The 15,959-nt window shown below is 41.0% G+C and overlaps 1 protein-coding gene across 2 annotated transcripts; it reads right to left on the bottom strand.

The window, feature by feature from the left end:
- Positions 1-40: 40 nt before the first annotated feature.
- Positions 41-15,394, bottom strand: LOC110373090 (villin-like protein quail). Of its 2 annotated transcripts, none has more exons than XM_021330224.3 (16): positions 15,260-15,394; positions 13,007-13,099; positions 5,305-5,418; positions 5,000-5,208; positions 4,616-4,820; positions 3,926-4,231; positions 3,454-3,750; positions 3,108-3,311; positions 2,925-3,011; positions 2,757-2,850; positions 2,400-2,642; positions 2,094-2,231; positions 1,622-1,777; positions 1,247-1,353; positions 973-1,158; positions 41-618 (listed from the first exon to the last, which is right to left on the bottom strand). In XM_021330224.3, exons 1-16 carry the CDS (start codon positions 15,272-15,274, stop codon positions 505-507), a joined length of 2,568 nt encoding a protein of 855 aa, XP_021185899.3. In that variant the 5' UTR covers positions 15,275-15,394; the 3' UTR covers positions 41-504. The 2 variants fall into 2 exon arrangements, with proteins under 2 accessions (XP_021185899.3, XP_021185897.3); XM_021330222.3 differs by lacking the exon at positions 15,260-15,394 and adding an exon at positions 14,583-15,130.
- Positions 15,395-15,959: the final 565 nt, after the last annotated feature.

The following is a 15,959-nucleotide window of genomic DNA, read 5'->3' as shown; positions in this document are numbered from 1 at the left end:
TAACAAAATCAGTTTTATTCATTCATAATAATCAATATTAATCTATAATATAGTTATGTATGTGACAACAAATATGAGTTACAAAATACCTACTAAAATGCTATGCAGTCGCAACACTATTTCTATAAATTTATAGTTAAATAGCAAACGAATAAGTGATATTTTAATAACATGTAAGTGCAATCTTTACCACTTGTTAACTTTTAATAAGTATCATATTTTTTTGGTTTTATAGCAAATATTTAAAAACAATCTATGGTTAAAGTTGAATCTATTGCTAAATATACGTTTTCTTTTTATTGTATAAATCCATATATTTAAAACACTTAATCGATCTAATAGCTTGTTCCCACGCGAGGCAGTTATAACGAGTTCGCAACTCCCACGCAATTGATTGCCGTTGCCAAAAATTAACGGCAACATTCGCCAGAGTTGTGACAGAGTTACAGTTGCCTCGTATGAGAACATATTATATCTAAGACTACTGTAGTCTTATAATATTGTTTAGAATAAGCCGACTGTTTTCTTGAGATCCTTTTGCTTCCACCCGGGCAACGAACGGAACTCACTGTAGGGCATGCTGAATGTCGACACGAAGTCGTCGTGAGTCAAGTACAACTGGAATCATAATATCAATCAATACAATGTAGTCGAGACAAAGAAACTATAATTGTGGTTTTCAACAAAAAAAATGGTAGAGATAGTGCCCGTTGAGAGGAGCGGTTTCCACAATCAAGATTTCTCGATAGAATTTGTGATAGTTAGGCACACGCACTATTATTAGTGCGTGTATTAACATTTCTGCCAGTCTCTTGAAATGGTTGGGTAAATTGGGCAATCATCAATCAGTGAATGTGCGACCATTTTATGGACATAAAAACAGTTAGTTACGGCTATTAATTTTCATTAGATTCTTAGCCTTGTTACCTAGTGCATTTATAAAATGTGTCTAAGATGGGAGTTTTTATTTACCTCTTTAGTGAGGGGATCGACGTCCGGTGGAAGATGTTCTTTAGGCCCTTTCAGGACTGCCAAAGGATATTTTTCATACTGATCAAAGCGGTTGGCACTGTTGCCACTCTGCAGTGCACTGTTGCCGCTTTGAACGATTGCCTTGCCTTCTAAAGCACTGATGATTGCACTGAACGTTTTGTGACCCTGTCAAATAAATGGTGAACGCCTCACTATAGTTTCTTTTTATGAAATAATAAGTATAACATAAACAAATAGTAGTAAAAATATATACCTTCCACATGGATTGCTTCCAATGAGGGAAGAAACCCGTGAAATGCGGTGGTTCACGTCCCTGGCTCAGTGCTAAGATAGGTGTTCCGGCATCTCTTGCTGCGGGGTCTAAAGATCGAAATATATTGTTAATCGGTTTGAATGAAATGTTAAATATCTAGCTGTTTCCCCGCGGTTTCACTCGCATCCCAGTGGAACTTCGTCCCATATCGGGACAAAATATAGCCTATGTTACTCGGGGAACCGACACTGAAATGTTTCTTTAAATCCGTTCAGAAGTGTTGGCGTGGTTTTGTTTAAGGAATAAACAAATAAAAATCCTCTTTATTATAATAATGTAGAAGTATAGAGTATAGTACAAATACTCGTATGTTACCTTGCGCGAGATAGGCGAGCGCTATGGCCCGGGGGTCGTCCTTAGCGCGCGGGCAGCAGTGCTGGCCGAGCCACACGAACACGGCGTCGTGCGCGTCCACCACGCCCACCATCTCCGGCGCCAGGTCGTACTGGCTGAACGATACTATCTCTTCAACTGGGGATATTGAATAAATATAGATAAGTCAGTGTGAGAGGGATCGTTCTCTTAGGTAGGTGTATGCTTGTCTTGGCTTGGTGTCTTAGGTAGGTGTGTGCTAGAGCAGTGATTCCCAAAGTGGTCCAGGTGGACCCAAGGGTCCACGGGTCAAAAGAGTTTGGGAACCTCTGTGCTAGAGGTAAAGGATCTAATATTGGTAAAGTCTTCATTATGAGGGTTCAGTTTTGATGGTGAACCAACGTGGTGTACAAGAGGAAATTATAAGTGCAAAAAAAGGGATAAGTAGGTATAGCTTAAATTTGGCTTAACTTACATGAATATTGGGTAGGCACCCCGAGAGACACGTAGAAGAGACGCGGTGGCAAGGGACGTTGCACCTCCTTCAGCGGAGACGGGACTAGCAGGTGACGGCGGTTGCCTAGCGCAGTCCAGAAGTCCGGTTTCTCTTTACCTTTGCAGATTGACATGGAAGTGTAAGTAATATTTATTTTTATAAACAGAAAAAAATAGTTAAAATAATATGTATGTAGAACAACATGTACCAATATTATTAACATTATAACTTTATAGTATGAATAAAGTATATAATAGTAGATATATTTTTGGTTAAAGTAGTTACCTTGCATAACAAGAGTATGTTCAGAGGCGGCCATATTCTTGGCGACCTCCCTCTCGTCGCCCGTGGCGCTGGCGCCGCACCACACCCACACTCTTGCGGCGTCTCGCAGCACGTAGCAGGCGCCCGGCCCGGCGCCCTCCGTGCTGGCGCCCTCCCGCACCTCGGCGCCCCGGGCCTCGCGAGCGTATTGCCCCGACACGCGAATGAGTACACGAGCCGGAGCTAGCAAGCGGCGACCCGTTGCTGAGGGCAACGGTTTTTATCTTATTATCTTTATTTAAGCATACGGTTTTTATTTCAGTTGATGATTTTATTATCATTGAATTAGTTTTTTTTTCACATTCTACATATACTTACGGTCATAATCAGTAGCGCTGCCCACATAAGTGATCATCCGACCCTTGAAGATCTGAAGGAAATGCGCCGGTTCTTTCCCTTGGTACACCCATGCCTAAAAATAAGTTTTGATAAATACCATTGGTTTAGGTACGTTCAACATTATGCTAGATAATGATTGGTTCAAACCTGTACTGGAGAACGCCCCAGCTTGGTGTAGAGGTCTTTGGCTTCTTTCGCGCCCAAGTTCCTCAGATCATTGGGCGAAGAGCCACCCTGTAATATTGATATCAAGTTAAGTGATAGTTCATTTTAGCCCACATTAGAAGCCTTGTTAGGTATTTGATGTAGAATTAGTATATATTGGTTCACCATCCAGTAGTAAAGCAGGGTCTGGTCTCCGGTGGGCGCGTGGTACGTGTAGAGCACAATGTAGCAGTCTCTGTCGTAGAAGACCGCGGCTTGTGGGCGCTCCACCTCGGCCAGCGCCTCCTTGTTGACGTCCTCCGCGTCCGCGCCGCGGCGCCGCACGCGCCACACGCGCAGCGCGCCCGACCCGTCGTCCGGCAGCTGCGCCTGAACACACACACATCGATTAATACTTTTATAAACACGCTAACTACAGTATGTGACCTAGTGGAGGCTAAACCTCATTATTTAGCATGGCGTTTAGTTACCTACATAAAATGCGAAATATTCAATTGCATCAAAGACGTACCTCGGCTGCGAGCCATGCATTTGTGGCTAGACTGACGGCATCCAGCCTTGTTGTAGCGGAGCGTGCGGCGCGCAGTCTACCGTCACGCCTGGCGTCGCACCAGCGCCAGTTGTGGAAGAGCGCCGCGAACTCCAACGGCTCCCGGCCAGCCGGCGCGGCCGACACCGGCACTATCATGCGACGAGCTCGCGCCAGGCCTCGCGCAGCCGCCAGGGCGCCCCGAGCAGCGGCACCCGTCGCTGACGGACCCACCCACGCCCATACTCCTCGGCTGCCACTGTCTACTATGTAGACGCCCTGAAATCATTCAATAAAGTACTGAATATTTAAATTATGCCTTGGAATAAGTCAACCGTTTCAAATTGTGGTTGCTGGATTTCCCAGAGTCATTGCACGTTGACGATAAACCACTCGATCGTTTCCTGTGTAAGAGGGCAATGTTCTGTAATCTTTATGCGAGAAGGGAACTCACGTCATCAGCCAGATCTTCTCTGAAGAGGGGTGCTCGCTTTATTTCCTCAAGCCTGGCCGCAGGTCTCTGCGAGGGCACGGTGAGGGGCGCGAGGCGCGGCGGCTGCGTGGCGCGGTAGAGGCGCGCGGGGCGGGGCGGGTCGGCGGGGGGCGCGGCGGGGCGCAGTGCTCGCGCGCGCAGCTCGAGCAGCGCGTCTAGCAGCGCGCGGTCGCTGGCCGGCAGTGTCTGCTCGTAGCCGTCGTGAGCGATCGCGATGCGACGCGCCATCATGCCCTTGTCCGCACCGCGAGCCATCCGGTATGCGATCTGCAGTGAACCGGTTTATTATTTTAGCCAGGATTTTCATGCATTGTTGCTTTGATGTATTTTGCTCGATTGATCAAGTATTTTAATAAGTAAACCTTGAAAATATTATGGATATACTATCCGCGTTCATACAAGCCTCTCATCCGTAGGTAACACAACCAGGATCAGGGCCCTCAATAAAGGTTGTTAAATCCGTAACCATATCTGAGTACAAATGGGAGTATATAGAGGCGACTAGATTGGTATACAAGAGCGCACAAAGAGAGAGTAGGTACATATGTAATGAAATAGGGAAGTATATGTATAGGGCAAATAACGCCACAAGTAAATTAGGGTTTTAGGTTGTTATGCGCAACAGTAAATCAGCCACTGAACACAACAAACCTTGGCACCAAATATTTTCTCCACAAGGTTAGCGGTGCGGCCGAGCCACAGCACGAGCAGCGCCGAGGTGTCGAGCACGAACACGCCGTCGGTGGCGAGCTGCGCCCACGAGACCGGCTCCAGCTGCACCAGCACCGGCCGGCGCCCGCGCACGCGGTACAGGCGAGCGCCGCCATTCAGGTTGCCTGAGCCACTTCGGAGGATCCTGAGTTACAAATTACATATTTTTAAGCATGTTTAAGGAGTTTGTGGAATTGAACTATAGGAAGGTGACTGAAGGTGTTATAGGTGGTCTAGTTTTGAAATTGGCATCTGGTTACTGAGTTATTAAAACTAAGCCTGATTGAAAAAAATCTGCACTCACAAAAACAATGTACTACCCACCTTATTCCATCTCTGAAGTAAGAAAGCAGACGAGGGGTCTCCTTGGTGGAGGCCTCGCGGTGTACCACAGTCGGGGCCGCGAGGTAGGCTGCAAGTTGCACCCCGCGACGCAGCGCGAGCCCCGCGAGGCCGGCGCTGCGCTCCCCGCCCCACGCGTGGATGTGTCGCTCCAGCACCTCTCCATTGCCGTTCTCTTTTATTTCTCGTCTCTGGTAAAGATTAGCAGGGGCACGTCAGAATAATGATGATCATAAATGGGGAATTTACTGCTAGAAAGTTTAGGTTCTTTTTGCTGCACTACTTACAATAACATCGGGCCCTGCCGGCTGTCCCGGCAAAGAGCAAGAGTAGACCAAGTAAGCTTCCGCATCGTAGAATGTGCCGTAGTGAGTGCGTGGCAATAGTTCCGTGTTCGATTCCTGCAAATAAATCAATAATGCAAATTCCAAAAATGGCTAATCTAATCCAAGTCTCCAGATATCATTCATAATTAATTTATGTCAATGACCGCGACTCTTGACCTGGTGCCGTAGCTTACAAAATAAATAGAAATCAATACAATGAGTTCTGGGTATTAATCTCAATCCGAATAGCTGCGGGTGTCTGCGCGGGCGCATCGACCGTTATCGCACAAAAAAACAATGAATGATTGCCATCAATATTTTGTAACTGTTATTGTTGAGAGCTATTATTAAGTTAATCAATGTTATTAACGCATATACGTTGAAGATTGTTTAAATTGACCGTAGTCTGTACTAATGGATGTCATAATCAAAATGTGTCATGCTCTTTGAAGTGAATTACGATATTTCTTATGTTTTGATTACTGTTTTAAATACTTATTGAAAAACTGTTGTGTGTGCTCGCCGTTGGTGATAATGGGTCTGCTGAATGGAACGTCACTGGTCAGTCGTGCATACTGATGTACAATTACGGCGGCATGCGAGTGCGTCTCTCAGCGGCGTTATATCACGACACCAAACACTGGATAATCCACGTGTTTTAATTACACGCGATCTGCTTTTTGTGAATACGCTTTCGAGTATTTATCCGCATATTATGGTTATTAATTCCATGCATATGGTAATTTTATTCTGACGGAATTGGACGATAATAATTAGTTCAGTCGAGCATGGGCGTAGCCAGCTTTGGGCTCAGGGTGGGGCAGCAGTCAACCTATCCCCCGGGGAAGTGCGGGGGCCCTCCGATTTTTTGTCTCTTAATTTGAGAGGTTTATGTTTTCAGGTACAGAAAATAAACAATCACACACAGGACAAAAGGCAAAAGTAAGGGCAAGTAGTTTCTGAATACGCGAGCGAAGCGAGCGCGAAATTTTTATCGGACTTAAACCAAATATTACGTAAAATTTAGCCCAAACATACTTAACTTTTTGTTTGTTGACCAATGCAAAAATAAGGGCATATAGTTTCTGAATACGCGAGCGAAGCGAGCGCGAAATTTTTATCGGACTTAAACCAAATATTACGTAAAATTTAGCCCAAACATACTTAACTTTTTGTTTGTTGACCAATGCAAAAATAAGGGCATATAGTTTTTGAATACGCGAGCGAAGCGAGCGCGAAATTTTTATCGGACTTAAACCAAATATCACGTAAAATTTAGCCCAAACGTACTTAACTTTTTGTTTCTTGACAAATACAAAAATAATATAGTTTTGAAGCGAGTGCGAAATTTTAATTATTTTTTAAGACTTAAAACCAAAAACTACGTAAAATGTCGCCCAAATATACATTTTCATGAATGGGGGGACTAGGTACGACACACCCGATTTACGTCCATACGAAAACCCCCTCGCTCGCACAGATAAGTCGATAAAAATAAAGTTAGATACCTAACGTATAGCAATCGCGCAGCTAAGATTCGCGGACCACTCGGAATGCCTCCAGGGACCACCAGTGGTCCGCAGACCAGCGGTTAAGAACCACTGTGCTAAACGATCGTTCTATTGTACTGGTCGTACATGGCTGGGCAAGCAAAATAGCGAGCGCGGTTTTTACACTAGGATAAAATTGCATTTCCGAAATTTTGATCACATCTACCAGAAAATGCATTATTTTTTGGATTAGATGGACGGCTCATAGGACGGCACATAGCAACTATTCTTTTAGGGAATACGGCTCGCTTTCAAATGACGCGCGCACCGCCACTGCGCTCGTTCGGGAACTCTAGCGTGTATTTTGTTTTGATCGCGCTCTTTTCAAAGTCGATAATTTTTTGTGGAATAACTTACGGATAGTACATATGATTGTTGATGTTGTTAGTTAGAGTTAGTAAAAAAACATTGTTTAATCAGACACCTTATAGGTCAGAGCCAGGGCCCAGGGTGGGGCAAGTGCCCCAGCTTGCCCCAGTGTGGCTACGCCCATGCAGTCGAGCAAGCATGCAAGCTTTGTACTCAGAGATTTCAGACCACCCAGTCATCTCGGTTTGACTCAACAGTACCCGAATTACATAAACAAAGATTTCATATTATTTTCTTTCATGATTCGGTAATCTCCGTGAATCGTGGGTCGTGAGGCAAAGCATCATTTCTGTAGGTAGTAAGTTATTTGGGTTTGCCTACTTATTATGACAGCAACGCTTTCAAAATCATGCATAAAAATAAAACAGCTGAAGTAGGATACGTTTTTCTCAGACATAGCATCATAAAAGATAGCACAAGTATTTCGCGAACGAGCTACTGCTACATAAAATAAACCAATGTTATCATTAGATTCAGCAAAAAAACACAATAACAATAAATTAGACTATTTCCACGTTGCAAGAAACCCAGGTCTATATTCCAAGTAGTTGTTTACCGCCGACAATGTCCGTGACTGAAGCCATCTTTGTTTGTATTGTAATGTTAAGTTGAGAATCGTTCAGTCGCGGTCTGGCGGGCCCAGTTCCTCCGTCCACGTAGCGGGACTGAGATGTGGTGTGACTCACTCGAATCACTGCTGGCTGGCACCATTCAGGGCTGCCTCTATTGTTTTGTTTTTGGAACACACATCATAAATCTACTTTTTTGGGAGTCTCAAAAGGGCCACCAGGTACCAACTGTGTTCTATCAGAATTAATTTATCACATCACGAGGATCCGACAGTATCCAGTAGAAAACATATGTATATAACAAACATATTGTTAACAAAAATGATGCCAGGCATGGCTCAGAGTTGAATCGTGTAATTGTTAATACATTTGTATAATAGAAAGGAAGGAGTTAGCAAGGATATGTTTTTATCCTAGTGAAAAATTACACTGCAGCAGCGATCAAATACTTAACAGCGTAATTTAGCAGCTAGACGTTACATTTTAACAATGTGAAGGATAGCTTTGTTAACCCTACGGCACAACAATATCTGTGCCGCCAGTGGTCATCCGTTACGATGCAAGTCTCGTACTCGGCCATTATTTATCTTTAAAGAGCACACCAGCTAATTAATTTATTGGAGAAATTTTATGAAATTGTTTACACACGACGAACAAACTGTGGAGTGCCTGACTCTAAGGATTTATATGACAGCGCGAGAAATCTGGCAGAAACTGATAGGAATCTTAAATGATAGTTACGAACTGCTTGTTTTTATCTTCTCTGTGTTTATGATCTAATCGGCACGAAATAGATCGTTTTATTTTGAGAGTCTTGACGGGTACGATTAAGATTTACTGCTAGTTTTAGAAAACTTTCTGCTGTAATGTCTTTTGCTTTTAAACATTAAATGCTTTAATAATGGTATGTATCTGCTGCCTATTTGCACTTCCATCCTACAGTTTTTCTTACTGTGGTTCTTAACTTACCTCATCATCACTCTTGTTCAAACAACAATATACAAGACGCTTTTGACAATGAGTGTTATTGCTTTTGTCGTATTGAGATTAAGCGTGAATTACACGGACATAACCTACTTTTGTTATTTAACTAATAGTAGAAAGTCTGGTGTAATCAAGACAGCAATTGTACTGAGTCTGTGGTTAAAGTGTCGGATTACTAGAAACTCAATTATGTTATAGATATGAAATGCAACAGAAAGTGGGTAATACACGATAAATGGTAATATGTGAGTACTTGTGTATGGTTGCAGATGATGGCTGTACGAATGTTTGCGTCGCATTGCGCGCGACTAACAAGCGTGCTCGTCCACGCCGCTTAGCATGCATCTCGTTGCAATTTATCTTTATGTTGAATTGTGTACTTTCTCTTGTCACTTTGTATTCAAGAAAATTATTATCATACATAAACTTCTGTAATTTGCTTACAAAACTACATTTATCTTGATTGTATTATTTTCTTTGGCTTTCATTTCCAGGATTCGGTAAATCGGTAAACCACAAAGAAGTGTAGGCAAAGAATGTTAATTTTTGTTTCCATTTCCAATCAGTTTCACCAGAGTTAAAAATGAGTCAACCTTGGCAGCAGGCATGCCTCAGGGTGCGTCAAGAGGTTTTTCCACGATTATTGACTTTTAATAAGGACTTGCACACGAAAAAACGAATTCAGCTAATTTAACAAACAATTTAGTACTAAATGCTAAAAAAACAAAATGCATTAAGTTCACTTTGCCTAATGTAAAAAACCTAGGTCCTAATGTTATCCTAAACAACGAGGTTCTTCAAACCGTTGCATCTACCGTGTTTTTGGGTATAACAGTTGATACAAAACTTCAGTGGGGTTCACATATTTCTAGCCTCGCGGGAAGGCTTAGTTCTGCTGCCTATGCCGTCAGAAAAGTTAGACAGTTCACTGACGTCGACACTGCGCGATTAGTGTATTTCAGCTATTTTCACTGCGTCATGTCCTACGGTATTTTGTTGTGGGGCAAAGCCGCTGATATAGAGAATATATTTATTATACAAAAAAACCGGCCAAGTGCGAGTCGGACTCGTGCACGAAGGGTTCCGTAAATTACAGTTAAATCAACCTATCTCAAAAACTATAAGAGATACTTTGATCAAACCAAAAATCGTTGAAAGAGTTAATTAGCATGCATCACCTCTATTTTTTTTAGAATTTTATACCCCGTAGTTATAAAAATAGAGGGGGGGGGACATACTTTTTACGACTTTGAGAGCTGATATCTCAAAAACCGTTCACTTTAAGAAAAATGTTTTTTAGAAAACTTTATATCATTTTAAAAGACCTTTCCATTGATACCCCACACGGGTATGTACATCGAAAAAAAAAATTTCATCCCTCAGTTACATGTATGGGGGGCCCCACCCCCAATTCTTTTTTTTACTATTTAGTGTCATATTTTTGTAGCGGTTCATACAACACATATTCCCATCAAATTTCATCACTGTAGTACTTATAGTTTCCGAGTAAATCGGCTGTGACAGACGGACAGACGGACAGACGGACAGACGGACATGACGAAACTATAAGGGTTCCGTTTTTGCCATTTTGGCTACGGAACCCTAAAAACGTGCTATTCGTGCAATATACAAGTTAGGTACCAGAACTTCCCTCAGAGAGTTGTTTAAAGAAATTGGTATTCTCACTGTAGCATCACAGTTCATCTTTGCCAACATTATGTATATTAGACAGAACCTACATTTATACACCAAAAAAAGTGAAGTCCATAGCATTAATACTAGAAATAAGCATAAACTGTGCGTACCCTATCACCGGCTTCATAAAGTGCATGACACATTTCTGGGTTTAGGTATTCGTTTTTATAATAAGCTTCCTTTGACCTTACAAGAACTGCCGTTTAATAAATTCAAAGAACAAATTAAGGCTGTTCTTATAAAAAAGGCATATTACACCATCAATGACTATTTGAATGATAAAAATAGTTGGTCGCCATGATGAACGCAAGACAGCTATATTAGCTTTATTATTTAGATAATTTAAGTTTCTCCGATTCAATCTCTTGACTCAATGACTTTTATTTTATTTTTATTTATTATTTAATTATTATTTTTTAAATGTTTTTACATTATTGACAAGATACATTCTTTGTATTAATTTTGTTTTGGATTTTTAGTAAATAAAACTACTTAGCGGGAACTGATAATTTAATCTTGATATTGAGTTGTGTAGCAGTGAGTACGTCATGCTCCCTTAGACGGCACTGCTTGCGGTAGCGTCGGCGGTCGGGTTGCCTCCCTCCCTCAAAGATGTGCGAGGGGGGCGATGGCTGATCCTCGCGTTATGCTCGTGAACGGGTGCTGCTTGTGGTGCCAGGTCGTCTTACTGACTACATATTAGTTTTTTTTTTTTTGTTTTTATTTGTAAACTCTTTTTATTTTACATATGTTCTGGCTGAGCGGTCTAATTTACTAATTTACTAGTTTACAAAAGAATAGCACATGTAGGTGGGCACTCCCTGATATTCTATTAAGTGTAAATAATTGGAGGCTATAATTTTCTGTTCATCAAACATATTCAATGCTTGAGTTAGTTAAGGTATGTAGGGTGAGTGCTAGCTAGCATGCGGTGTATAAATTATTTTTACTGTATTTTCCTCTATGGTAATATACAAATTAAATTGTATACAAATGTACATATCAAACAATGTTTAAGGTTCTTCTAACCTAACAGACAGACATGTGTTGCTGGGGAGTTTGTTGCGCCACTTCTTCTTCCCAGCAAAAACACATAGGAAGTGGTGAAGGGTGGGCGTTTTGGGGGTTGTCTTTTGTAAATTTATTTTTTTGACGTTCGAAAAGTGCTGTTTTGCAGCCAAGTTTGAATAAATGACTTTTGATTTTGATTTTGATAACATCAACCTACGGATATTTTTAAACGAAAGAGATAACACATAATTGTCCTAGTCATGTTTAATTCATACTCTTTAAGAGACACACTTTCATGAACATTAATTATATATTATCTCCGAGGTGTTCACAGTTAATTATTTGTTGCTGTAACATCACTGGAACGCTATGAAATGATTAGAAATGTAAGTTTAATTAAAGACTAGAAGAATTAGTCTGGTAGAGAAATATGTTTGTTGTTGTTACGTCAATAATCCTGTGATTAAGAAATGTGTGAAGAGTACTTCGTTCTCATAAAATGATCACGGACTGAGATCACAATTTCGACATTTTACAGTTTGCTGCAATAGCTGTTATTGTATGCGTTTGTTTGGTGGTGAGAAAACATAGCGCTCCGTAATGACCTTTCGCACGTCCTACTAAATTAAGGAAATAATTCACAGAGATTGCTTAGATAAACACCATAAACGATTCTCACATTGTTATAAGAAATTTCACGGTGCCTTCTTCTGTATTTATTTCGATAACTTAAAGTTCTCACCACAAAGTTATTTACTATTGAGACAAAAAATGAGGACGGTTGGAAATTTGACTCCAATGGTTTAGTTATTATGGATTTGCTGTTGTAGTCACGGTTTGTGCCCAAACCCCCATTTTGAGAGCTACACCATTGTCAACCTTTCTATACCTATTTATTTTGAATTTGAATGGTATTTTTACACTTATTTATTTATTATTTACTTTTACACTGAATGCTCAACACCATTCATTCATAAGTACATAGGTAGCTACGCACGATTTTCCTACATCAGCATATATCGTGCGAGCACGTTAGATGCGAATACTTAGTTAATTAAAGTTCGTTATACAATTGTCATTATTACAAATCATAGTTGCGATATTCAGAGTGACAACGAACTCACATACCGCACGATATGATGACTCAAGTCACAACTTTTGTCTTCAGCAGTGAAAGCGTTTGTTATGTATGAGCAAAAACTGTGGCGTGTATGTCTGTATACCTATATATACGCATGTAGATCTATCAAATATAATTGAATGTTCTCGTTTCGCGTGATAGGTCATTTTAAAGTTCGGTGGCTTGGTGAAAAACGTGACAGTCACTTCGTGAGCGTTCAAGGCCGGTTTGAGATACTATTGTTGTTATTTAGGATTTCTTTTCAATAGACTATTTTGAAAATAATATTTCAGTCACATTTGTTTGTGAGAGAATCATGGCAAATTATGTCATAGCCTTAAGTCCGTTAGTTATGATTGTCTTACCGTGATTCTCCAAACGAGGAAAGTGGTGTGATCTTTGGGCACTGTGCGAAATGCTGCTTCAGCGGCGCGTGCGCTGCCGCTCTCATCTCCCTCCTGTAGTCACCAGAATAAAAACAACAAATTAGCAGATAAATAATGCACGTCCTAGTAATAATAGGTATACTCTGCACATTTCATGATGAGAGATTACCTCTAGGGTGCATTAGGTAGGTACCTAAATATTTATAAACGAATGACCGCATAGGCATAGATTTCCTAATAGTTACTACGTAAGCATACCTAGGTCTAAAAATCGTCTGAGAATAAACCATTATTGTATTGTTCAGATGTGAAATCCAGAACCGAGACCAAACAATCTAGTCTAGCCTATTGTTTTGCAATATAAAGGCGGGTCGAACGACTGAAATTACGGAATCCCTTTATTTTCGTGGGCAATAACAAAGGGTAGGGCAGATTGGAGTAGGAGCGTCTCAAGGACGGATAAAGTTGGACAAATGACCATGCTATGGATAGTAGGTCGTCGACAATAGATCTTCGGGTGCGGTCGCTACACGTTACGTTACTGGGTTTGTGTAACCTACTTATAAAAGGCCTTAACTGTGTGATTTTCATGATAATGTCCATTGGAGTTTTGTGAGCTTTGTCATGTCCTAATTATAATTAGTGTCCATTGACAGGTTAGTCAGGACAAAGGAAAATAACAATAAGCTATTTTGTTGTTATTGTCATCCCAGTTAGGTGCTTAGTTAACTACGATGTCATTGGTATATTCAGTTGCTGCTCCTACCCATTGTTGTCCATTCCATAAGTATGACAGACCGCCTACATAGATTAAAGATATTGAGGATTGTTATGACAAAATTTGGTCACCCTACCTGATCACAACGAGATTTTGAAAGTTCATTATAAACAGGACTTCTAGCTTGATCTCTCTGATACATAGGTTACCTACCTACACCTCAAGTTAGCCTCTAATAATGGTATACGGTATACGGTAGGTACATCCTACGCTTGAACCACATTACAAAATACCCATTAGGTACATGCTTATGAGCTTAAAACCAACTCAAAACAAAAGTATCCCATACTAAATGCTATTTTTACCTTGCACGCCTACCCAGTTTTTGTAGGGATCAACTTCTAAGCACTGCTAATTCCAAAACATCGGTACAGTATGAAGTTCTGCTCTCTCCACCGGGAAATAGACCGTAAAGATATATAAAGTGCTTAATTAGAAATGCGCTGAGTGTGTGATTATGTCGATAGGGAATATTTTATCTGATAAATAAATTGCACATTTGGGTATCTGCCCACTTTATGTTATTTAAGTTACAGATATGTTAGCACAGTAGGTATCTATCTACACATACAGAAAGGTGGCAGTCGGTGTGAAAATAACCGCAATAGGAAGTCATGTACAACAGGTAATCTTTGAAATGATGCTTCAACTAAAAGGTATGCATTATGACAATTAGCTGCGTTATGACGGTTAATCACTACATCGCATTCAAGGGTGAACACACTCGAAACACTTTCAGTTTCTTTCACTGTTTGTATACAAATAACACGTAATTACTTGATCGGCACCGATCTCCAGGATGTGCATTTTCGTGTCGCTGTTCAGCAGCTGACTGGTTCCATAACAACACCGGCGTTGACAGCTAGCACCCGCGGCTCGGCACTACAAGACACGACCGGACGACCGCGGCGCCCATGCACTCCTCACAGACTAACCGCTCTCGGACGACGGTCGAGCGAACCACAAAAAGAAAATTGTTTCACGCTTCTTGCACTTACATATTTTAATAAAACTCGGAGAGCAATGAATTAATTCCCGCGAAAGTCTGGGCGGCAACCCGTACAGATTGATATGTGGCGGTGGTGACTATCGCGTTTTCATCGCTAGTTATCGGCAGCTCTTAACAACTCAATTAGAACATCGACAAATTGACGTAGCGGAACCAACGTTGTTTGTTTAGCATATTACCGATAGAATGATTTATAGCTCCTTTACTAAAGTGCACTTTGGGGATATATTTTTGAGGCGGTTTTAGTTTTGGAAACAGTGATAAAACTTTAATCTGAAGTTACTTTTGCGATTTCTGGCGCTGCGTCTATGAATTATGTTTAAAATAACTGTCAGGTATTATTATTTATAATAATGTATACCTAAACATAAACGTATTATTATAGAAATCTGCTCATTGAGGCACGAGACAACAATTAAATAGTTAAAGAATTTAAATGCACCACCTGATATTCGTCCATTAACGGTGTAATTAAGCGAGTTTATCTCACTTTCTCATTTAAAATGACTATGAGTATGGAACGGACTGATCACTATCAATTATGCTGTCCGTCAAGCCATGCCAGAGAGGAGATGTGTACTGGCACAGATCATATTACTCGCACATACCACATACTGGTACAACTGGGATGATTCGCCATGAGTATTCTGCCACACAGGACAGGATCCACGCTCGGACGCGCACTTTGTTCATTTGGACATTAATTCCACATTCGCTTTCATTTGTCATTTGAATAATGTTGGTAAACATAAAATTGACATTTGCTACGGCCACGTAAACACCTTGTACTGAAGGTACTACAGTAGGTCACGTCAATTTTGGCGTTCATAGCACAGTTCTTGGTTTCAATTTTCAATTAGCCTGCCCATCAGGTTACCTATATGGTTAGCATGCTATCCAAACACTCCCGCTGGCATGAACAAAGGCTCCTTAAGGAGGTATTATCAAACAATTTCTATCTTCTTTCATGCCGATTCTGAAATATGTCAGGATAGCAAATACCTACAATAGGGAAAGTCACTCATTCACTTAGGTACCTACTTAATTTACTGAGGTAGGTACATACTTAGGAAGACATGTGTTCAAGCTGGCTGAAATTGTTTGCTTTTGCAGCACTGGAAGCAGTTGCCCTAGATTCCGTTACC

Source organism: Helicoverpa armigera, chromosome 6 (genome assembly GCF_030705265.1).
Source record: "Helicoverpa armigera isolate CAAS_96S chromosome 6, ASM3070526v1, whole genome shotgun sequence".
NCBI classification, from domain to species: domain Eukaryota; kingdom Metazoa; phylum Arthropoda; class Insecta; order Lepidoptera; family Noctuidae; genus Helicoverpa; species Helicoverpa armigera.
The sequence above is the reverse complement of the archived record's forward strand: the minus strand, read 5'-3'. Positions and strand labels throughout refer to the sequence as shown.